Genomic DNA, 25730 nt, shown 5'->3' with positions numbered 1-25730 from the left:
AAATGTCTACTTTGAGTCCTAGCTTTCCTATTTTATGTATTTGATATAGGTAGCTTAGGGATTCAACATTTTGTATTTACACGTCATCTATGTACACATTTTGGTATACTTTCTATTTCCTATGTTGAGCTGTATATTTTAATTCCCTTTGTTGCTAACGTTTACATCACTATACACACTATTTTTTGTTTTATGATATGACCACGAAAGTTTTTAGATGCATGAGGTGAATTTTATTCATGTATTCCTTTATTTGCTGCTTATTTTATGAATGAGATTCTCGACGTTGTTCTTATGATTTATAACAAAATATGTTATTATTATTATTTTATTGTTTTTTTTAATCAATGTCAAACGATTAATATTATTTTTTTTATCAATATCAAACTGTAAATATTAAAAACATAATTGGATCTATAGGAGGCATTTAAGGAGAGTGAAATTCACTACTACTTCATGAGAGAGAAATATTAAAATAAAAACAAATATCAGAAAGAACGAAGAGAGAAAAAGAATATATATAAACGTAGATTACATTGTAGGTTCATATTTTATAAAACTGTTATAATTCATTCTTTAAAGTTATCGAGGTTAATGATAACAAATTTGTCTCGCTCTAAAGAAATGTATATAGGAGATTAGAATATAAAACATCCAAATTTTGATAAAGAAGAAGCATAATTGACATATCAATATCCTTTTTATGGGTCACAATATTGATAATCAGCGAATTTTAAAGTATCCATGCATCAAAGATTAAGATAGACTAAAATGCTCTTTATACTTAATCTTGGAATAAGAGCTTTTAAGGAGAGAAAAACATACCCCGTCATTGAGGCTCGCTCATAAAACATTAATTCCTTAAGTCACAGACACAAAAGATAACAGCTTATAAACAAAATCTTCGGTACATGTTATATTGATTGATTCGTCCAGTTTCATATTCTTCTATCAATGGTACAAACATTAGACGACAAATTAATAAAGAATGATTACAATTATAAATAATGACTATCGACCTAAATGAAAGAATGAAATAATCTGTTTGCCCAAGGTTTCAATAAATTCATTCAGCCTGACAGTGTGCAAGGCTTGAGGAACCAAAACATGTCCAAGGCTTTTGTTTCTCTTCCATCAACTATTGAAGTGCTTCTGCTTTTCTCTGCAGGAGACTCCTTCACAATTTCCTTGTTTTGTTCAATTTCTCCAAGTATTCCTCTCTCCTGCAAATACAAAACACTTTCAGTGATATTAAGTTATTATAGGAAGAGTACAAATACAAAACACTTTCATTCCCTTGTAACATTCAAAATAGACTTTTTAACAGTCTTTGCCTTAGCCTTAGCACAGTAGGGACTGACAGAAATTTGTTAAATGCACAAGTTTGCACAAAAACAGGAATAACAAGGATGCTTACTAATCAAATTTGTTAAATGCAGTATTGTGAAACATGTAATGATGGTGTAGGGAAGTAAGTATGTCATCATTTTTGTTAGCAATCTTCTCTACTTTACTGACTGCAACTAGAGGTAGAACGGATGCACATAAGAACCAACATAGGACAATACACTTAGAGATAAAGGGATCATTGTTATTGATAGTTCTTTCACTCTTTACAAAAGGAAGAGCTCTCTCTTCCCTTACAACACTGAGACACTTCTTAGGTTCTCTCAATACAATCAATTTCCCTCCTCTCCTTCTCAAGAAAGTTGTTATTTATACAAAACTACTAACCTACCAGTTGTTGACAGCTGGCAGTCTAACTAACTCCCAACAACCTTAACTATCACTCCTTCTCATCTTATTCTTCCTACTGTGCACTAGCAACGACTTAGCTGCAGTAGATGATTCCTCTTGCCTAACAATACCCCCCTGGAAAGAACCTTGTCCTCAAGGTTGATAGTAGAGAATTGTTGCATCATTTTGATTTGTCCTCCCAAGTTGCTCCTTCAACAAGATGTCCTTTTCCACTTGATCAATACTTGGTGGAATTTCTGTTCCTACTGGACCAAACATTCTTTTTTCCAGTACTTGTTCAGGTTATATCCCTATTTCTTCAGCTTATAGTTCCTTTGCAATTCTACCTCAATTTGATGTTCTTGCACTGCAAGTTTCAATTGGGAAACGTGAAAAAAAACAAGGTGGATTTGAGCAGCGTCAGGTAATTGCAACTGAAATGCCACTACTCCAATTTGTTTAACCACCCGATAAGGGCCATAGTATTTGGCTGATAGCTTAGGATTTAATCTTGTAGGCATTGAAGCTTGTCTATGCGGCCTTATCTTGAGACACACCCAATCCCCCTCCTTAATCTTCGAAGGTAAGCGATGATTATTGACATATTTTGTCATGTGATTATGAGCTTTGTTTAGATGAAACTTCAACTGATTAATTGTTTCCATAAGATCTTGAGTCATTGCCTCAAGTAGGACTTCCCCTGAATGAACCTCGCCAAAGATGGGGGTGGTCGACCATAAACTATTTCAAATGGGGTAACACCTAGCAGCTCCCTGGTAACATGTATTATACCAGTATTCTGCCCATGGGATAAACTCAACCCAAGATTTGGGTTGTTTTACATAGAAGCATCTCAAATATTCCAAGGTTACGTTTAGTACCTCAATTTGTCCATCTGACTGAGGGTGATAAGCAGTTCTCATTTTCAAAGTTGTTCCTCATTTTTTAAATAACTCCTACCAGAAATTACTCAAAAGCAATGCATCCTTGTCACTCACTATTGAAGAAGGAATCCCATGCAGCCTTATTACTTCCTTAGTAAAGATATCCGGCACACTACTAGCAATATAGGGATGCTTCAATAGTAAAAAATGACCACCACTACAAGAATAACATCATGCCCCTTAGATTTAGGTAATTCCACAATAAAGTTCAGGCTAATATCTTCCCACACAGCATTGGGGATTGGCAATGGTTGTAATAAACCAGCTGGTGAAGAAGTGAGGTACTTCTTTGGCAAATATAAACCAGCTGGTGAAGAAGTGAGGTACTTACTTCTTTGGCAAATATGGCATGCTGCCACCAAGTGTCTGTAATAGTTTTCAGCATTCCTTTTCAATGGAGGGATTTTGTGCTAGCCTTTCTATAAGTTCTGTACACCCCTGAGTGGCCCCTACACCAAGGAAGAGTGAAATTCCTTGAATAGTTGAGGGATCCAGCTTGAATTGGTAGGCAGAACTAACTTGCCTTTAAAGTATAATTTGTCATTCTCTAGGGTGTATTTGCCATGCAAATCCAGATTCCACCTTCAAATTTTTTACTATCTTCCCCAAAATAGGATCTGCCAATACTTCTGGTCAATCTCAGAGATATCTTGCCAATAAGGTTTGGATAAGGTCTGTGTTTCTTTATCATTTTCCTTCTCAGACAGAGCATCAACTACTTGATTTATTGCACCAGCTTGTAGATGATTTCAAATTCATATCCCAACAATTTAGCAAGCCAATTCTGTGGACTCTGAGTCGTAATCCTCTGATCCAACAAGTATTTGAGACTTTTTTTTATCAGTATACGCCAGAAATTTTCTTCCCACCAGGCAAGGCCGCCAATGCTGGATTGGCTAACACCAAAGCCATCAATTCTTTCTCATACACTGACTTATTCAAGGATGCTTCTGATAAAGGTTGAAATAAGCAATGACCCTCTTCTGCTGAAACAAAACAGCTCATATCCCCTTACTAGAAGCATCACACTCAATGGCAAAAGGTTGAGAAAAGTCTGGCATTGCTAGCACCAAAACTGTAGTTAATGCTCGCTTTAATTGCAGAAGGCTTATGAGCTTTCCTTAGTCTAAATAAAATTCCCTTTCTGCAGCATGTTGGTAAGAGGCCTAGCAATCTTCCTATATCCTCCTACAATGAATCTTCTCTAATGCCCCACCAACCTTAAAAATCTTCTCAAACTCTTGACTGATTTGGGTAACGGGCATTGAAGCACTGCCTCAATTTTTCTTGTATCCATAGCCACTCCCTTTTGCAGAAATAATGTGACCCCTAGATATTCAATTTCTTGCTGCCCAAAATTGCACTTCTTTAGGTTGGCAGTAAACTCATGTTGAACCAAGGTTGCCAAAAGTCCAAAACAGTCCTCCAATGTTGCAAATGACCTTCCCATGATGAAATATATCAATATATCATCAAAGAAATCCAGAACAAATTTCCTAATAAATGGTTGTAGTGTAGAGGATGCACACTGGAAGGTAGAGCTCTCTCTTCTCTTACAACACTGAGACACCTCTCAAGTTCTTTCAATACAATTAATCTCCCCCCCCCCCCCCCTCTCTCCTTCTCAATAAAGTTGTTATTTATTCAAAACTACTAATTAACTTGTCAGCTGTTGACAGCTGGCAGAGTCTAACTAACTCCCAACAACCTAACTGTCACTCCTTCTCATCTTATTCTTCCTACTGTACACTAACAATGACTTAGGCTACAACAGATGATTCCTCTTGCCTAACAATTTGCCATTTTTTTTTTGGAAGGCAAAAATATATATATTATTAATATAGATCATAGCAGTACCAGGGGTACTGATGAATTATACATAATTACAGGACACTTAGAGTGTCGCCTCCCAACATAAACAAAACCTTGCATTAATCCCACTACAAAGGATAAATATATCCAACCCACTACAGAGAGTAAATATACCCAGCCCATATCAACTAAAATAATCCACAAGGTTAGAAGACCATTGATTGAAAGAAATACTAAAGTTTTTCTCTCTGGTCTTTAACCATGACCATTTGAGGAATAAAGCATCATCCATCACTTTAGATGGTTGAAAGTGATTGCCCTCGAATACCAACTGGTTCCTATGCTACCATATAGAGTTAGTCAATGCTACCCACCATCCATATCGATGAGATTGATTTTGCCCTGCAACATAACCCTCACAAAATTGGACAAAGTGTGATGCTGGAGATGATGCAATGGGGCCAACCATCTGGTTCCAACTCATAGATTCCCACCAAAGCCCTAAAGTCATTTTACAATTGAAGAACAAGTGATCCACCTCCTCTTGAGCATTCCCACACAGAGGGCATGAATTATCCTGAATCTGCACATTTCTTCGAAGGAGATTTCCTCTAGTGGGCAATCTATCTAAAAGAAGTCTCCAAGAGAAAATCGCAGCCCTTGGGGGTACATTCAGCTTCCATATAGTCTTTAAGATGTTGGCCTCCGGAATTGGATTGCTGGTCATCAATAATCTGTAGGCTGACTTAGTAGAATATATAACACTGGGATCAGCTTTCCAGACCCTAATATCCTGCATATGAGGCTGGATTTGAATATCAGTAATTGCTTCCATGAATGTCACAGCTGTATGTTGCTCATAATCAAATAGATTCCTTCTCCACTTTAAGTCCCAACACCAATTGCCTTGGGAGAAGGTTCCCATGTTGGATATGGTACTATTCTGCTGATTAAATTGCTGTTCAAGTTTATAATCTTCCCCCAACCAATTATCTTTCCAGAATTTTATTTTTTCCCCTCCTCCCACCTTCCATACCATCTGCTGATGAATAAGACTGAACTCAGGCTATTGATATATCTTTCAAAGGTCCTTCCACCATTGAGAATGACAAGATTTATCCCTCCCACTACTAAGATCTGACCATCCACCGTATTTTGACAATAAAATTCTGGCCCACAGCTGATTGTGATTAGAAGATAGAGCTCATACCCATCTACCCATCAAAGCTGTATTGAATTTGGAAATATCTTTGACCCCAAGGCCCCCATCCTCCTTAGGGAGACATATTACTTCCCACTTCACCCAAGGGATTTTCTTATGCCCTTGATCACCCCCCCCACAGGAAGTTCCTTTGCAAGGAGACAAGTTTGAGAGTTATTCTTCGTGGAAGCTTGAAAAAAGATAAAGTATAAATGGGTAGAGCAGTGAGGACAAAATTGATCAGAGTAACCTTCCCAGCCATAGATAAAATTTTCTGGTTCCATTTAGATAGCTTATCTTCATATTTGCTGATCAGAGGTTCCCACACCAAACTGCTAGTAGACTTTGCCCCAATGGGAATGCCCAAATAATAGAATGGAGTCTCCATATGTCTGCAGTTCAGAAATTGTGCTGCTTCATGAATCCAGTTAGCCTCAGCTCCAAATATCCCAAATTGACTTTTTGCAAAATTAATCTTCAATCCAGATGCCAATTCAAAACCCCTCAGCATAGCCTTCAAAGCAATGACATTATCCCATGAAGCATGTCCCACAAATACTGTGTCATCTGCATATTACAGAATATTGACATGCTCATTTTGCTTCCCTACCTGGAAACTTCTATACAGGTTCTTGGCTGTTGCAACCCTCATCATTCCAGTCAAGCCTTCAGCCACTATGTTGAAGAGCAAGGGGGCTAGAGGATCCCCTTGTCTCAGACCTCTAGTGGGAACAAATTCCTTTGTAGGGCTGCCATTTACTAGGATTGATATAGTGGCAGATTGCAAACAAGCATTGATCCATTTTCTCCATGTAAGATTGAAACCCCTCCTATCCAACATGTAATCCAGGAATGACCATGAAACAGAATCATATGCCTTCTCGAAGTCCACCTTAAATACCAAAGTTGGCTTCTTACATCTTTTTGCTTCCTCCACAACCTCATTGAGAATCAAAGTTCCATGAAGGATATGTCTATCCTTTATGAAAGTTGATTGTCTTTCATCAATAAGGCCAGGCACCACCATCCTCAGTCTATTTGCCAATAGTTTGGCTATTATTTTATACATGCATCCTATAAGGGATATGGGTCTATAGTCACTGAATGACTGAGGTTGATTTGATTTTGGAATTAAAGCCAGAAAAGAAGCATTGCTGCCTTTAGGGAAGCTACCATGCACATGGAATTCATCCACAAATCTCCTAAATTCTGGTTTTAGCACCCCCCAAAACTCCTTGATAAAGTTAAAATTAAATCCATCCAGTCCAAGGGATTTCTCTCCTCCACAGCTCCACACAGCTTCTTTAAGTTCTTGATCAGAAAAAGGGGCAGTCATCTCCTCCCATTGACTGTGAGTAATCCTATTGAAGTGAACCCCATCCAAAGTAGGTCTAGAGAAGTTTTCCTTAGTGAATCTTCTAACAAAAAATTTGACAGCTTCATCCTTGACCATTTTAGGTTGCTGGACCCATATCCCTTCGCTGAAGATTCCATGGATGGTGTTATGATGTCTTCTGAAATTGATTGTTTTGTGGAAATAGGCTGTGTTACTGTCTCCTTCCTTGAACCACTTAACCCTGGATTTCTGCCTTAATAGGAATTCATATGCATTTGAAGCCATCCACAGGTCATGTTGTATGGACTTCTTAGACATAAGCTCAGCCTTAGTCAAGCTTCTATCACAGGCAATAGTGTCAATATCATTTAACTGCTATCTCAGCTGCTGATCTCTGATCCATGTTTCCTTCACCAGTGTTTGATATTCTTTATGTTTGAGCCACCAATCCAGCACCCTAAAGGGCTTTGGGCCCCAGTCCACCATAACTGTTTTCAATATAATTGGGCAGTGGTCTGAAAAGTCCTTTTGGATTACATGTTGTGAGGAATCCGGCCAATGGGATAGCCACTGTTCTGAGACCAGACACCTATCTAATCTGCTCTTCACAGATCCATTGGGTCTGAACCAAGTAAATCTGCTACCATAGGATTTGATCTCCTGCAGTTCCATATCAGAAATTCAATTATTGAATTCAGAGATGTCAGAGTTACTTCCCATTCTTTGAGATGAGCCTATTCTTTCTTCCTGACTTCTAATGCTATTGAAGTCCCCAAGGAAACACCATAGATCATCAGTGTTAGAGGTTCTTAATTGCCTCAACTCTTCCCACATAGCTCTCTTCCCTGGTAGGTCACAGGGAGCATATATATTAACAATGTATATCCTCTGGTCATCCTTAATCCAGCTACCTGCAAGCATTAGGAAGTTGCTACCTTTCACCCTCCTGTCTACCTCAAAAGCAGAGTTATTCCATAAGCATAGTAATCCACCAAAAGTGTGGACTGAGGGGACACTGTCCCATGAAACATTAGAGTCCCCCCATATGCTCTGGCAGGTAAGCTTGTTGAAGTTTTCCTTCTTAGTTTCCTGAATACACACAAGGTCCACCTTGTACTTTAAATTGAGCTTTTTAATAGTAGCCCATTTTATCCCCCTGCCCAAACCTCTGCAATTATATGAGAGAATTATCATTATTAATGATGTTTACTCCCTTCTCAATTGCCATTGTTTTATCTCTGTTCTCCATATCAGCCAGCACTCCTTTGATCTAATGAATTTCACCCCCATGAGTCAGACCCATTTGATTTATAAGCTCCCATTGTTTTTCAGAAGTGAATTGTTTCTCCATGTCTGAAAAGTCCCTAGCCATATCTTCCATAACCTCCTGTTGGGCTTCTTTCTTTTTACACCATTTTTTTCTTGAGTACACTTGTAATGTATTAGTTAACTCCTGCTATTGCACTTTAGAATTAGCAGAGATGTTATGTTGGGCCTCGGGGGTGTTATATGTGGAAAAGTCCAGGCTGGTAGCAGGCCCAATAAGGTTGGAGTTGTGAGCTGGTGAGTAATCTGAAGAAATCATATTTGGACCATTGGGGATATTAATGATATCCACATTTTTACCAAGCTTAGAGTCTGATGCAGGCTCAATATAGGATTTTTCAGAAGCTCCTGCTGCTGAGCTGGCGTCATCCTTCCTTTTTCCATCTATGTTGATACGTATCTCTGCTGTAGCTATTTCCTCTTCCTCGTCATCTGCCGGGTATGGTGTGTGTTGACCATCTGTAATTTCAAAACCTTTCCTTTAAAGGTCTGGTGTGCTTTTCGACGTATGAACTGGATAGAGTGCCTTTTTAGAGTGGTCTTTACCCACTGGGTCATCAGCTATGTGGAGAACAGTGGGTAAAAGAATTGGGTGTGGTTCGCGCCTGTCGCCGACGCGGTTTTCGCCCTGTGATGACGGCGCCGCCTCGCACCTCCATGATTGGACACTGTCCATATCATCATCGTCCGATATAATCTCCTCCGAAGACTCCCATCTACATCTCTCGCGACACCTGTTGTTCGACCCGTCACTGCCGTTTTCTTCCACCATGTGAACGCGGTAAGTCTCTCCTCCGGCGTGGACTTCTACCTGCTGTATTAACGGTGGTCGAGGTGTCCTAACCAAGACTCTAGCACGGTCGAGTCTCTGCATGTGCTCCACATCGTCGTCTACCTCCACAAGATCGCCCACCGCCGCCACTATCTTACGGATGTTGTCTATCGTCCACACGACTAATGGGATACCCTAGCATCGAAGCCATATCAGCCTAGTTCCAGTGCGAAGCTGTGGTTTCCATTTCGTCAACGAGTAAACAAGGATGAACCTTGTTCGATTTCTTCCGCTATAATCTCCGTTGCTCTCGTGTCGGAGAGGCCGAGGAGAAGGGTCATGTCATCACCCAAGTACTTGGGCGACACACCTGGACCCAGTTTCCATGAGACCTCATCTTCTAGTCGTTCGAAGATCTCTAACTTCTTCAATCTTCCCACCCATACATTTTCATGTCGCCGTATATCTTCCATCGATATATCCAATGCTATCGATGATTGTGAGCCCCTGTAACTAGCCACCTGAGCACCGCCAGGTCCCCTGTGTGTATTATTATCTGACGACAAGGCCACTGCTTCTGCATATGACTTCTTAGGTGCCTTGTTCTTTGTTGTTCTGAACGAGACTTCTTCCCTTTGATCATGAGCAACCACACCTTCCCCCTTCTTCACAAGAACGACCTTGTATTGGTCCATCTTCGTCTTTCCTCTTCCATATTTCGGAGTGTTAACATGGAGTTTAAGGTCTCTTACGATACTGTTATCTAGTTCCTTTTCGATTCTTCCTTTGTCGGAGATTCCTTTGTAACGGACGAAACCATACCTCCTCCCTTCTCTGTCCTCTTAGGAATGAAAATCTCTTTTACCTCCCCCCACTTACGGAAATGATTCCACAGCTCCATTTCTGTTACCTCCTCAGGGAATTGAGTGAAGTAAAATGAGGTGATTTCTGTTCTGTCCACTCAGTCTCACTCACATCATCATACTCTCTCTCAGTGTTTGGCTCTCTCCCTATGTTCCGCTCTCTCACAGTGTTTGGTTCTCTCTCTATGTGTCGCTCTCTCTCACTCATTCTCTCTCTAAGTAACCTTCAGCATTATCCTGTAGTGCCATTTAACATCAAAAAAATATTTAATGGTGCTTACTAATCAAGATGTAATATCACTCAGATGCAGAATAAAACATTGCATGTATTAGAGTATCTGTTTGTATAACTGTGAAAACAGTTTTGTGATATTGTTTGTAAGGGTTGTTAGCTTTTGCTAACAGCACCTCATTAGTGACTGTTAGTTTTGTGATGTTGTTTTGTAAGGGTTGTTAGAGGTACTGTTAGTTTTGTGATGTTGTTTTGTACTAACAGAAATTCTCTCTTTATAGTTAATTTTGTTTGTTCAGTTCAGAGGTCTATATATACCTCTTTTGTAACTAACTTTTCAGAATGAAATAATATCAGTTCTCTCTCTAAAATCTCTCTATCACTCTCCTTCTATTAAAGATCTAGAGCCAATTTTTTGTAGTGTTCTCACCTTCGCAAGTTCCAGATCCTTTCCTCCATCCATGGCTTCCGCATCTCCAATCTCAATCCTTCCCAAATTTCATCGTCGAGAAGCTTGATGATTCAAACTATCTCCATCGGCGACAGCTTGTCGAACCGGTTATTAAATCGCATAAATTGCAGCGTTTCGTTGTTAAACCTATTGTTCCACTTGGCCATCTCATGGAAGATGATCGCATCGATGATCGTGTTAATCCTGAGTATGAAGCATGGGAAGTTCAGGACCAAACGCTTCTTGTTTGGCTCTAATCCCCTTTCTCAAAGCCTGTTCTACCGTGTGTTCTTGGTTCGAATCATTTCTATCAAGTTTGAGAAAAGATTCATGAGTACTTCAACCTCCATAAGAAGACTCGTGCACGCCAGCTGTGAACTACGATGTGTGCTGTTTCACTCAAAGGTAAATCCATTATGAATATCTACGTAAAATCAAAGGTTATGTCGATGAGCTTGTTGTTGGTGTTGGAGTTCTGGTTCGTCATGAGGAGTATGTTGACACACTTGAAGGACTCTCGTCAGATTAGGCATCGGTGATCTCCGTTAAATGCGAACTGCGATGCGCGCTGTTTCACTCAAAGAAACTTACTTTGTCCATCGTCGAGATTGTGGCCTTACTTTATGATCATGAAACTCACCTCGTTCGCTACAATAAAGAAAATCAGGCAATGAGTTCTCCGCCCCTGAATTACACTCAAGGATATTCGCACTCCAATTCCTACAAGTCCGATGATTCTAGTAGTTCGTATGGTCATGGCAGTGGTGGTCAGTTTTCCTGATTGCAGTGTAGAACGCAATGGTGGTAACTCCGACAGAGATCAAGGTGGTGGTCGATTTGCCAATTTTTGCTTTAAGTATGGTTACACTGTAAATGTTTGTCACTTTCAGTCTGATATGAGTTTTCAGCCTCATGAGTCACTCACTTTCTTCGATCCAGCCACACTGCAACCAATTCCTAGTTCCAGCTTCAAACCAACCCAATGCTATATAGGCTTACCAATTCCTCCTCCCATGGAAATGATCATGCTAGCTTCCATGTGACTGGTGAATCACTCACTTTCTTTGATCGAGCCACACTTCAACCAATTCCCAATTCCAAGCAATGGTGGTGGTGGTCGTGGTGGTTTTCCTGATCGCAATGTTGGACGCAATGGTGGTAGCTGCGGTAGAGATCAAGGTGGTGGCCAATTTGCCAATTTTCAATGTCAATTTTGCTTTAAGTATGGTCACACTGTAAATGTTTGTCACTTTCAGTCTGATAAGAGTTTTCAGCTTTATGAGTCACTCACTTTCTTTGATCCATCCACACTTCAACCAATTCCTAGTTCCAACTTCAAACCAACTTAGTGCTATATATAGGCTTACCAATTCCTCCCCCCAGGAAAATGATCATGCTAGCTCCATCTGGATTCCAAATTCTGGTGCTAACTTCCATGTACTCACTTTCTTTGATCGAGCCACACTTCAACCAATTTCCTACTCCTCTGGTTCTACACGAACCTCTAATACTTGGGTTAATCCCAATTCCAAGCCTGTTGGTTCCAACTTCAAACCAACCCAGTGCTATGCTTACCAATTCCTCCTCCCATGGAAATGATCATGCTAGCTCCCACCTGGATTCCAAATTCTGGTGCTATCTTCCATGTGATTGATGAATCACAGAATATCAAGCAGTTAGTTTACTCACTTTGATGGACCTAATCAGATCTTCATAAGAAATGGTGAAGGTTTAAGTATCTCTGGTATTGGTTCCTCTTCCTTTGTGTCTCCTAATGACTCTCAAATTACCTTTAAGCTTCACAAATTACTGCATGTTCCTTCCATATAAAAAAAATTGTTAAGTGTGCGTCAGTTTGCTAAAGATAACTCTATTTTCTTTGAATTTTATCCTCACTTATATCTTGTTAAATATTAGGAGACCAATAAAATTCTTCTTCAGGGAGTTGTTGGTGCTAATGGTCATTTCATAATCTCAAGCTTCAAGACAATCAATTTCTCTCTGTTGTTGTCTACTTCAACTTCAACTTCATCTAATTGATTGTCTAATGCAGCTTCTGCTTCTGATGTCAATAAAAATTCTAGTGTAGCTTTGAATTTTGTAATTTCATCTCCTAGCAATGTTAGTCTTTGGCATGCTAGGCTAGGTCATCCTAACAATCATGTCATGAAGCTAGTCTCTTCAATCATTGTAATATTTTCTCTTCTAATAAGAATTTTTCAAAATTTTTCTCCTCTTGTTGTATAGGAAAGTCTCACAAACTGTTATCTCACACTTCTACTTTTGTTTACTCTTCTTTGGAGTTTATTTTCACAGATTTATGGGGACACTCTCATTTAACTTCCTATGTTGGTTTTAAATACTATGTGTCCTTTATTGATGATTTTTCCAGATACATTTGGATATTTCCTATTAAATCTAAAGCCGAAACTCTATCTATTTTCCAAACTTTTAAATCAATGGTTGAACTACAACTTAACACTAAAATCAAAAGTGTTCAATCTAATTAAAGGGGTGAATATAGACCTTTCTCTACTCTCCTAACTTCTTATGGCATCTCTCACAGACTCATCTGTCCTCACACTTATCACCAAAATGGTGTAGTTGAAAGAAAGCATAGACATATAGTTGACTTGGGTCTTACTTTGTTATATCATGCATCTTTACCCTTACAGTTTTGGGGCTATGCCTTTACTATTGTTATCTATTTAATTAATAGACTTCTCACTACTTCCTTCAACTTTGCTATTCCCTTTGTTACTCTTTCCAACAAGGACCCTGATTTTCAATTTCTCAAAACCTTTGGTTGTGCCTGTTTTCCTTTGCTGAGACCTTATCATACACGTAGACTTAATTTTCATTCTCAAGAGTATCTATCTTTTGGGTATTCCTCCTCTCATAAAGGCATAAAAATGTTTGTCTTCAACTGGCAGAGTCCACAACCCAAAGATGTTTTGTTTAATGAATTGAGGTTTCCTTACTTTGACTTATTTACCTTGACTCATATTTCAATCTTAATCCCATTTGTAGTTCCTACACCTCAATCTTCTCAATTGTATCCTTCCCATTCCCCTTCTACACCTTCTATTCCCCCTGGATTTTCTTCTATTTCAGCCAACTCCCCCCTACAGTCTCCCTTCTTGTCTCTCGTCAACCTTCCTCTGAGTCAACTTCTATACACCCTCAAACACTAGAGTCCATAACCCTTAGTGATCTTCTTCTGAGCCTGTTCCAACACCTCAATTAAGGTTTCCTTACTTTAAGTTATTTACCCTGACTCATATAATCCCATTTGTAGTTCCTACACCTCAATCTTCTCAACTGTATCCTTCTCATTCCCCTTTTACACCTTCTATTCCCCCTGGATTTTCTCCTATTTCAGCCAACTCCCCTACAGTCTCCCTTCTTGTCTCTCGTTAACCTTCCTCTGAGTCAGCTTCTATGCACCCTCAAACATCAGAGTCCATAACCCTTAGTGATCTTCTTCTGAACCTCTTCCAGCACCTCAATTGAGGTTTCCTTACTCTGACTTATTTACCCTGACTCATATTTCAATCTTAATCTCATTTGTAGTTCCTACACCTCAATCTTCTCAACTGTATCCTTCTCATTCCCCTTCTACACCTTCTATTCCCCCTGGATTTTCTCCTATTTCAGCCAACTCCCCTACAATCTCCCTCTTGTCTCTCATCAACCTTCCTCTGAGTCAGCTTCTATACACCCTCAAACATCAGAGTCCATAACCCTTAGTGATCTTCTTCTGAGCTTGTTCCAGCACCTCATTCCATCCCTATTAACAATCATCCTATGCAAACAAGGTCTAACTCTGGAATTCACAATCTTAGGTTGCATCCTTCCTTGTTTCTTGCTCATTCTGAACCCAAAATTGTTAAACATGCTGTGGAAAATTCATACTGGTTTGTTGCAATGCAACAAGAATATGATGCCTTGCTAAAAAACAAAACTTGGGACTTAGTTCCCCTACCTTCCAACAGACAAGCTATTGGGTGCAAGTGAATTTTTAGAGTAAAGGAAAATGTTGACGGTTCCATCAACAAGTTTAAAGCAAGGCGGATTTTTAGAGTAAAGGAAAATGTTGACGGTTCCATCAACAAGTTTAAAGCAAGGCTGGTAGCTTAAGGTTTTCATCAAGTCCATGGCTTTGACTTCCATGAGACATTTTCTCCTATGGTCAAGCTTGTCACTATTCATATTGTTGTCACTCTTGCTCTTTCACGTGGGTGGGAGTTATTTCAACTTAATGTGAACAATGCTTTTCTAAATGGGTTCCTTGAGGAGTCAGTATTTATGACATAACCTTCTAGCTTTAAGGTTGAAGATAAGTCCCTAGTTTGCAAGCTTAACAAGGCTCTCTATGGGCTGAAACAAGCCCCAAGACAATGGTTTGATAGGCTAAAATCTACTCTACTTCAGTTTGGTTTTGTGGGAAGCAAATGTGACTCTTCTCTGTTCATCTACAAGCATCAAGTGCATATTGTCTATCTTTTAATTTATGTAGATGATATCATTATCACAGGTACCTCTACTTCTCTTCTTCAGCAACACCAAGCTGCACATTGCTTTCTCCCTTAAGCAATTGGGTCATTTGGACTATTTTTTGGAGAGATCAAGTATTTGCCTAATAACTCTATAATGATGACTCAGAGCAAATATATTTGTGATTTACTCCACAAAACTCACATGGTTGAAGCTCATTCTATTTCCTCTCCCATGGTGTCTAATTGCAAGCTATCTAGGCATGGTGCTGATTTGTTTCATGATCCAACTCTATACATATCAGTGGTGGGTGCCCTACAATATGCTACACTAACTAGACCTGAAGTCAAGTTTGTTGTCAATAAAATTTGTCAAATCATGGCTACACCTCTAGACTCTTACTGGGCAGTGGTTAAAAGGATCTTAAGGTATCTCAAAGGTAGGTTGTTTCATGGGTTACTTCTTCAGCCTACTTCTATTACAAAGTCCTTGGCTCTTTGTGCATTTTGTGATGTTGACTGGGCATCTGATGTGGATGATAGGCGTTCCACCTCAGGGGCTGCCTTCTTCTTGGCCCAAACTTAATATCTTGGTGGTCTCGCAAACAAAAGTTCCAACACTAAAGTTGAGTACCGTAGTTTGACTCAAACTTCTGCTACGTTAACAAGGATTCATGCTCTATTAATAGAATTGCAAGTTTCATTCACCACTCCTGTTCTCTCTTGTGACAATCAGAGTGTTATATCCATTGCTCACAATCCTTTATTCCACAGTTGTACAAAACATATAGAAATCGATGTCTTCTTCGTTAGAGAAAAAGTTCTGCCCAAGCAGCTTTCAGTTTTACACATCCCAGCTCTAGATCAGTGAGCAGATGAGCATGCTAACCAAGTCTCTTTTGTTAGCAAGATTTGAAGTTCTTAGGGGCAAACTCAATGTGAAGAGTTTGAGGGGGGTATTAGAGTGGGGGCTATTAAAGTATCTGTTTATATAACTGTGAAAACAGTTTTGTGATGTTTGTAAGGGTTGTTAGCTTTTGCTAACAGCACCTCATTGGTGATAGACAACTGTTAGCTTCTACTAACAAAAATTCTCTCTTTATAGTTAATTCTGTATGTTCAGTTCAAAGGTTCAGAGGTCTATATATACCTCTTTTGTAACTAACTTTTTAGAATGAAATAGTATCAGTTCTCTCTCTAAAATCTCTCTATCACTCTCTCTCATTCTATCAAAGAGCATGAATTGGTACATTTTCATGATCCTTTAAAGTATCATAAAATGATACAGGAGATATTATGCTCTCTTGATATGGAGCAATGACCTACCTTAAAAGATAATAATGAAAATCTATCAAAAAGAACTACATAACCCTTTTATCCTAATCCATTCAAAATCTTTGATACTAACGTATTGCTTGACCTTTGTTATTCAAAATCTCTTGATATTGTCTTGTCAAGTCAGTCTTCTATCAATCTGAAAAAGTTCAACTGTATTTATGCAGTATAAACATACCATTAGCCGGGATTTGGGAGCCTTTGAAGGGGTAGGTTTGTTGAATCCACGTGCAACAGAGAAGCACTGAGGAGAGGGAGGATTTGTTCTAATTTGTTGTAAGCTCCCCTCCCTCTTGTGCTTTAGATTCTCCAGGTCAAGAGTTACTGGCATGTTCTCTGCCTCATCAGGTCTTCTGCAGAATACAGTAATACACAACTGATTATCTCGGGAAATGCTAGAATGGGGCGATAAATCAGTTTTTGACAATCAAGTTTACAGTCACTGAACTATATATAGATAATGCTGTGTAGTCCTAGGTGAAAAATCAATGGCCAGCCTTTCATGAAGCACAAGTGAGTGTGTCCTAGGTAGCTTTCTCTTTTTGTGAGAAAATTGACCCTCCACCAAACTTAGGCTATATGAATTATACAACTATAATAATTGAGTTACCAGTTAATACTGTAGGCCAGGTCCATCTTGTAGCTAACTTAATCATCACATTTATTGGCAATGTAGATTAAGCAAGAATAGGGTACATGAACAAAAACGTAGTTTTATTTTCCAAGATTGAGGATGATTATATTATATATAACTTCAACAATCAATCAACATTGTTTATCACTCTTCTAAGCATTAATTACCACTGTATGTTTTGAACTTTTGATCAACATTGCGATATCACTTGGCATTAGTTATCACTGTTCTGAGCATGCTAGTCATTTAAAAATAAGAACATCAAACCAACAAACACTTATACTAGTTACACTATTGATCAAAGCACTATTTTTGTTTCAACACTAGAATACAGTCATCTACATGACGGCAGCAATTGCAACTTGTAATTTTCTGAGGACCACACATTTACTTGTAATTTTCTTATGCGTTTGGTGTGGCCATTTTGTACGCTCATAAATTAATGTTTTTATTATTCAAAAGACGCAGAAGCAGCGTTGTGCTTTGGAAGGACACACGTACACCAACCAAACACTCATTTTTGGTGACTGCACTTCAACTGCAACCCCAATTGAAATCACATGTTTCTTACTTTTCTTTGCAGTTGCTTGTAAGTACAACCAAAGCACAGTGTGCAAGTGTCTTTTTGCAGTTATAGTTTAAGTACAAATGGAATTTTTAGTCCCCAAAAGATCTTTTATTTTGATAAATATTTTCTATATTTTATTCAGTTTTAGTTCAGTAATAAAAGTTGTTTTAAGATTTTCCTATACAAATCTTTAAAAACAGAAAAATCATGTGAAATCTTTGTAAATTGAAAATGAAAAAAAAGAAAAATATTTTGTCAGCCCAAAGTATCCCCTAAGGTTTTCTTTATGTAATTCCTAGAATTTCTTATAGGGACAATAGATTACATAGACTCAGAGGGAGAATAATATGCTTACTTTTTTCTCTGTTGCTTCCCTTTAACACACATCCCTTCAATTCTTTCAGCCTTACTCACTTCAAGCAGTGGTTTCCTTTCTTTCTCTTTTGTATCTGACTCAGCTAAAGCTTGAATAGAACAAGAGGTCTTCTCCACCACCTCTTCACTCTCTTTTGGGATCAAATTTTCAGCATTTTCTCTCTCCTTAGCTCTTATTGCCAATTTCTTCAATTCATTGCAGAATTCCGTGATTTGATTCAGAATAGGCCTCCCGGCAAACAAATTCTTGGTGGATAGAGTTGATCTCAATGAAGGCGCCTTGTGATCCACAAATGTGTCATCATTATCAACCACTTTCTTCTTCTCTTCAGTAGACTTGATTGCTTCCTTCAAGGGGTTAACTTTAGTAGTAGGAGGAGGAGTAAACAAATTCGGGTTTTGGTTTTCACTTTCTTGGTTGAATAGTGCAGGCACCCTTCTCTTGATTTTCGCATCTCTGAACCAAGATACAAAATTGGTGAATTTCAATCTTTTAACACAATCTTAAATTGCAAGTTAAAAGAAAGAGTGTTGTTGTTTACAAGAATGTACCTTCTAATTTTGTCACCACTTGGAAGATTCTCTGAAACATAACCCGGGCTAAAACCCTTCTACAGAAAACAAAAGATTAAAAGAACCTCAGCACAAGATCACTAAAGACCATAATTAGAAACTCAGCATAAGAAAACCAGCTCAAGGTTAAATGTTTGTCAAATGGGGTGACACCCAAGATTGAGAATCTCACAATTAACAAAAGAGGGTATAAGAAGAAAAGGGAAAAAAAACCTTGGAAGGAGGAGTTTTTGATCTCAGAAAATCCTCTGCTGTCTTGGGATGTTTGCAATCTGTATTGCAACCAAAATTAGTAAGCCAAGTTTTAAAAAATCAATCCACAACCACGATTTCAGCCGCAAAACTGCAAAGCCACTGCAATTGCAGCTACATTTGTCCACAATTTCCCGCAAAATCAAGAATTGCGACAAAACCACGACCTCAGTTTAAAACTTTGGCGATACCCATTTAGAAAAAGAAGCAAACTTTGGCAAACCCAAATGCAAAATCACAGCCCAATTTAAAAACTTTGGCAATACCCGTTTAGAAAAAGATGCAAAGTTTGGCACACCCAGATGCAAATTATCTTGAAACAAAGAAAAAAAGAGAAGAATTATACCAGGCTTGCAGAACCAAGCTTCGTCAGCATGATCATTGAGGGAGTGGTCAAGGGACAAGAAGTCAACCCACTTGGGCGCGTTGATGTGCTCGTAGAGCTTGTCTTCCACGAAGCTCCACTCTAGCCTCTTCCAATCAATTTTCGCGGGTTCCATTGATGAGAGAGAGAGAAAGAGATGAGTGAGTGAGTGCAAACCCAGAAAGCGTTGAGTGAGAGTGTGTGTGCACGTGATAGTGAAGAATGTAAATGTGACCGTTATGGGTCAGAGAGAAATGAGAAATGAAACGTTAGGAACCGACCTTGGATCGCTCTAAGCATATGCTTTTGACCGTTGGAGATCTTCGTTGATTCATTCATCACTAGTTATAATTAATTAGCGTTGATGATAAAATGATTACCATATACTACAACCAGTGAATTCAGAAACCTTATAAAAGGAGTGGAAAAAAATTTCCTTTATAATTGGTTGTTTAAATATCTAATTTTTAAGAAATAATATTTTTTAAGAAATTATTATTTTTATACATAAAATTAAGATTAATTTTTATATTAAACAATGATAATCTTAATTGTTATTATAATAATAAAAAACATATAATTATTTTTACATAAATTTTACACTAATTATCATTTTAATCATTGAAATGAAACAACAAACATAACTAATTTGATATAATTTTATACTAATTAAAATTATAATAATAATAATAACATATAAAACTAATTCTATATATTTTATACTAATTAACTTTAATATATATATATATATATATATGTTTCAAGAGAGGGGCTCGAATTCAAGCTCCTAGTCGCCCCCTTCTATATTTGTCCCAATATTATCTATAATTTTACTTTTCATTCATCTAATTTAGATTGTGTAAAATTTTAATTTCTAAAATTACTTTCAAGTAAATTCAGTTGTTGTTATTTTAAAATTAAATAAGTTTAATTCTTTCGTATTTTTTTCTTTAAAATTTTAATTTTTTAAATAATTATGGATACATAAATATTTATTTTAGACCCCACGATAATCGTTAAGATAAATTTAGAACTCATAAATGTTTGATAAAGGATTTAGTACGATGTAATGTTAAGATTTGAAGAAAAAGAAAACGTAGAATTTAGATTTTAGATCAAATTTGATATTATTTTTTATGATTGTAAAAAAAACAAAACAAAAAAAAAACAGAAACAAGCAAGGGAGCTATACCCTCAAGGAAGAAATCCTAAGAGCACTAACTAACAACAAAGTCTTTGAATAAACAGGATCAGATGATAAAGTGACCATAGGATCCGTTGAAGATGAAGCTTTCTTACAAAGTCTTTTGCTTGAAGGCACAAATCTGGTTGATAATAGGAGCATACAGATGATGTATCATAACACAATGTACCTAAAACCAATTGCAAGACTAACAAAGAATAAAAAAAAAAATCACATTCTACTATTGGGTAACCGAAATTCCATGAAAGAACACATGTAATTATGCATTTAGGCTAGTTGGAAAACCAAAACATCACAAAAAACCTAAAAGTCAATGACCCAAATTTGATATATTATTTGGTGATCTTTGAGTAAAAAAACTATTATGATATGATTTTGAGTAGAAAATCAGAATTTGAGAGTTTCTAGTAGGAAAAAAAAGGAGAGGGTTTGTGACAACAATTAAAGAAAATCAAAGGATTAAATATGCTAAAAAATATTTAAAAAATCAATGGTTTGAGACATTCCCATTCAAAACATATTGGACACAACCTTGCCACACTCTAGAGACCAAAACTCTATCAATCCTACTCTTTGCCTTTTCATTTGATTTATACCATGTGAAGCTTCTTCCAATCAAAGGAATATCAGTGAGTTTTATATCTTCAATGAATTGATTAAATTCATCCACTTATCTTTCCCCTTGTGACTCTCAATGAATACCTTGTCTCTAGCTTGGATCCCTAACACAATTGAAATTCCCAACACACATCATCTAGAATTGTTAGAAGATGCTCTAGAAGATTTTAATTCTGCATACAATTTTCTCCAATTCACACGGTGAGTACACATTAACCAAAGTAACTTGGAATGCTCCAATTTTCCACTTCCCTTCTAAACCAAGGAAACCATGCCCCCTAAAAGAATCATTTAGTTGAAAACCTCTTTACTCCATAAACATAATAAGCCGCTAGTTGAATTTTCGGATGGATTCATTTCCCACTCCACCTCATGGTCTCACCACAAAGAATAACATATTCCCTTGTTGATCAATTCCTTTTTTGTTTCTTGCAAAAACAAAAATTAAATCTTCTTCTTCTTGCACTAATTCTTTAAAAGAACTTCAGTTTTAATCTCCCCCCCCCTCAATACTCTTAACATTATATGTAAAACTTCTCATGGTTTCCCCTCTTCTTTTGGCAGCCTTTTTCTTCTTTTTGAATTTTATCCCTCTGCTCCCTCTCCATGATCTTCTTTATCATCTCTTGTCTGTCCAGTCCCACGCAAGATATTTCCAATGACTTTCCCACCTCCTAGATTTTCTTGCACCTTCCAAGTCATTCTTTATCTAAAAAAGATCATTGCAGTTCTTGAAGTGGCAATCAAGCACCGTATTGCTGATAGATGTACCTGCTTGCCTTGTAGACCCATTTCTTCTGACAATGCTATTGTGGCTTCCTTGTACTAATAGCGGAGAAGTTGACTTGCTAGGATGAACCACCTGGTTATTATCCCACGTATTTTGGACTCTTAACTATTCTTGCAATAGTTTGCAGGGATAAGGTAATCACCCCCACTCGAACATAGTCTACCCTCTGACATTTTTTCACATAACACAAGGTTACCAAAACTATTCAACAGTTGAGAATAACATTCTTCGCTCATGCCCTTATTGGTATACATGTACTTTTATCTAGGCTAGTCTCTTTGTTGTTACTATATCCTCTTAATTTCCATCTCTCAATTTGATGAGAATCCAAAAATTGCCTAAATATAGGGACCTATGATCAGGAGTAGGACCAAATAGTCAATTACCCTCCAACAAATGGTAGCAGACATACTTAACAAGGCCTAAGTGAAGAATGATGAAGGTCCAGAAGCAGAGATACTACTAAGAATATTAATTATTGCTGAAGGTCCAGACTAATTTGAAGCTCTATGCCAACATGTTCTTTTTATATTTTCATTCTTTTTACGTTGTCATTTTTTGTCCAAACTGATTTGAAGACCCATGTCTATTTTTATCTTTTTTTTGTTTATATATACTATATGTATTGATTTTCGTTTTCAATAAAAAGACTTTTGATATTTGATCAAATTTGATAAAAGCTTCTCTATGGATTTCTTGTTTAACTAATCTCGGACTTATCAAGATAATCCTTGTGGTGTCTACTCTAACTTATATTCCCTCTTTGAAAGGAACGTCATCCAAAATTCCGTAACTTATATCAAACAATCCACTCCGAGTAAGGATGACATCACAATTGAAATGAAAATGAATAGGAAGTTTTCCGCTGCCTACTTTACTATGTCTTGAACTACTCCTGCAATAAAAACCAAATCCCCTCCCATGTATCTCAATTTTACCTCCTTACCATCCATCCATCAATCAGTCACTTGTATGCCCACCCAACTCTATGTTAGCCGATTATTAGCTTCTATGTTGACATTTATAATCATTCCTTTCCAATCTTCCTCATCAGTCCTTTGATTATTGCCCTCTTTCGCTACCCAAACTTTCTTCTAACTTTATCTTTTTGCTTTCCTTACTGAGAATTTGTACTCCTATAAGGGATAGGGGGAGCATTCTGATTGGTTTTACTTATTTTTTGCTGACCCGGTCCTAAGAGATCACAGTCTGGTTGTCTTTGATTTCTTCTACAAAATTGATCACTTTGTAGTTGATGGCTCTGATAAGAATCTCCAATTTAAAAATCTGTCTTTTTCTATATTTGGGCGGGTTTGGATGTATCTTTTGATTACCAATGCGAATATTGTTCAATTCTTTTTCAAGCGATTTTGGATTCATTACCCCCCGCAAAACAAACAAAGCCATACCTCCTACCCCATTGGTTTCTTCTTGCTGCAATGAACACCTCCTTCACTCTTCCGTACCTCCCAAATATTCTCCAGAACTCCTTGATCCCAAATTCGTCGGAAAAATGGGAGAAAGATTCGGCATACCAGATTTTCTTCCTTTCACTATCGTTCATCCTTCATCATCCACTACTCTTCTCCCACCTCCCTCATTGACACACTATTTCCCTTTACCACTTTCACTCAATTTCTCTTTCCCTTTCCCCCTCTCCCCTCCACTCATCTCCAGACCACGAGTATAGAATCAAAACACATAATCGCGTGAGTTATAGTAACTGGAAAAAAAAAAAGATCCATGTATCTTTCACAACATGAATTATATGCTGAAATTTAGATGTTCTACTATACCTCTTCTCCATGTCCAAAACCATTCAAATGTTTCCAAGGGAACAAAACAAACTTTATACTGAAAATCAGAAAGAAAGAGGAAAAAGAAAATGGGGTTTAGAGAGAGAGCAACAAGTAACCAAAAAAATTAATAGGGGCTTGCATACCTTGAATGACAATAGAACCACTGAGGATGGTTATTCAACACACAAGGATTGTGAGAAAGATGATGATTCCTGATACTCATGAGCATGAAACCATTTCAATATGCTGCCAGTTTTTGGCAATAAATAAAATCCGTTGAATATAGAGATGTTGGTATCCCCGAGTGACTTGTTGGCTTGCAGTTCGAATGTCAACCATCAAGTTCTTGGTTCGAAACTAGCAGTTGCAGGAACCATATATAGCCTTCTTCTCAAATCCCTTATTGAGGTATTCTAAAATACCTTTCTTTTTATTTAGTTTTTTTTTTTTTTGTCATATATCAAAGATGATGGCATATGACTTATTAGGCTAAAGATTAATTTTTTATATTGAGATAATCAACATTATTATGTTAAATATTATTTCTCATGTGAATATAATAACATATTACATGAAAATTAAAAAAAAAGTTTACATTAATAAAATTTTGATTAAAATAAAAATTAAACAATCTTTATCCTTTAAAATATAAAGTAGTATACAAGTTGAAAATTATTTTCCCCAAAAGTCTAAGGTAATTTTTGTATTTTCAATTACATTAAAAACAATCACAAAAATTCAAAATTATGTACAATTAATAAATATTATTTATAATAAAATAGTATGCAGCGCTGAAAATTATTTCCCGAAAAAATTCAACGTCATTTTTTATATTTTTAATCCTTTATTATAATATAAAGTAGTATGCACTTCTAAAAAAATTCAAGGTAATGTATTTTATTTATGATGTATTTTGGTATAAATAAATTATTATACAAAAATATCATTATTTTTAAAAATTAAATAATATAACTAAAAAATTAATTTAATTTAATAAAATAATATTTTAAAAAATCAGGTGGGAAGTCGAGTTGGCCCAATTTCACTTCTTAACTAAATAAAAAGTGTAATTTGAGAATTAAATTAAGAAATAGTATAAATTGATAATTATCTAGAGAGAATTAGTTTAGATTGAAAAAAAAAATCACAAAATTCTTTTGACATAGTCTAATACCTTTTTAGTCACAATCTAACACATCTCTCATCATAATCTAAAACCCTTTCGGCATAAATTAGTATTTTCTTGACAATTATTCATGAAGGTTAAAGAATTTAACTTATTTTAATATTATATTAACAATATCGGATGATAATCTTATATTACATTTTCTTAATTTATTGATAAAATTTATAAACCTTGATACCTATAAATATGTGTTTATAATAACTTAAGTTCTCAAGGTAATATTTCTCTTGTCAAAAATTAACTTGAATGTCTCATTGATGGTATCCCACACCCTTCATGTGATTGTTTTGCCAAATATTAGAAAAAGACACGCGAAAAAAAAAAAGGAGGTGATAAGAAGAAAAAGTATTCGGCATCTTTAGGCAGGAATATCTTCAATTCGATTAATGATTAAATACTTCATCTTTGTCGGCTGCAATCTCAACATCTTGAGAAGAAACACTTCAATGCCACTCGCTCACTCTAATGATTAAGAAACCATCAATGTATACTTTATATTTTATAATAATATATTTGTATACTTTTTTTCTTACTTTCAATCCAAAACTAATTTTAAATATCCTTAAACTGAAAGCTTAACAGTTTAAATATGTGTAGCATATATGTAAATAATATTTTTTAAAATTTTATTATTAAACTTTACTTTTTAATTTAAAATTACCTTTAATATTTTAGTACATATAATTAGTCAAGATCCATTAAGTAAAGATCAAACACTCTAATAACATATTAGTCATTAATTAATAATGTGATATTTTATTAATTTGTCACAATATTATTTAGTAAATTCTGATTAACAACAGATATTAACATTAAATATAAAAAATATTTGATAGTAAAATAAAAATGAATTATACTTATT

General features: G+C 36.7%; 1 protein-coding gene across 7 annotated transcripts; it reads right to left on the bottom strand.

Annotated features, from left to right (window-relative positions):
* Positions 1-832: 832 nt before the first annotated feature.
* On the bottom strand, positions 833-24083 carry LOC100820089 (uncharacterized). 7 transcript variants are annotated; one of them, XM_041017656.1, is made up of 8 exons: positions 23826-24083; positions 23680-23737; positions 19254-20662; positions 18869-18927; positions 18635-18690; positions 18063-18539; positions 16684-16858; positions 893-1223 (listed from the first exon to the last, which is right to left on the bottom strand). In XM_041017656.1, exons 3-8 carry the CDS (start codon positions 19405-19407, stop codon positions 1071-1073), a joined length of 1074 nt encoding a protein of 357 aa, XP_040873590.1. In that variant the 5' UTR covers positions 19408-20662; positions 23680-23737; positions 23826-24083; the 3' UTR covers positions 893-1070. The 7 variants fall into 7 exon arrangements, with proteins under 7 accessions (NP_001357736.1, XP_040873590.1, XP_040873586.1 ...); XM_041017652.1 differs by having other exon boundaries at positions 18635-18693; positions 23826-24082; XM_041017653.1 differs by having other exon boundaries at positions 18635-18693; positions 19254-20644; positions 23826-24082.
* Positions 24084-25730: the final 1647 nt, after the last annotated feature.

This window comes from Glycine max, chromosome 8 (genome assembly GCF_000004515.6).
Source record: "Glycine max cultivar Williams 82 chromosome 8, Glycine_max_v4.0, whole genome shotgun sequence".
Lineage (NCBI taxonomy): Eukaryota > Viridiplantae > Streptophyta > Magnoliopsida > Fabales > Fabaceae > Glycine > Glycine max.
Note: the sequence above shows the minus strand (reverse complement) of the source record. Positions and strands in the feature narration are given on the sequence as shown.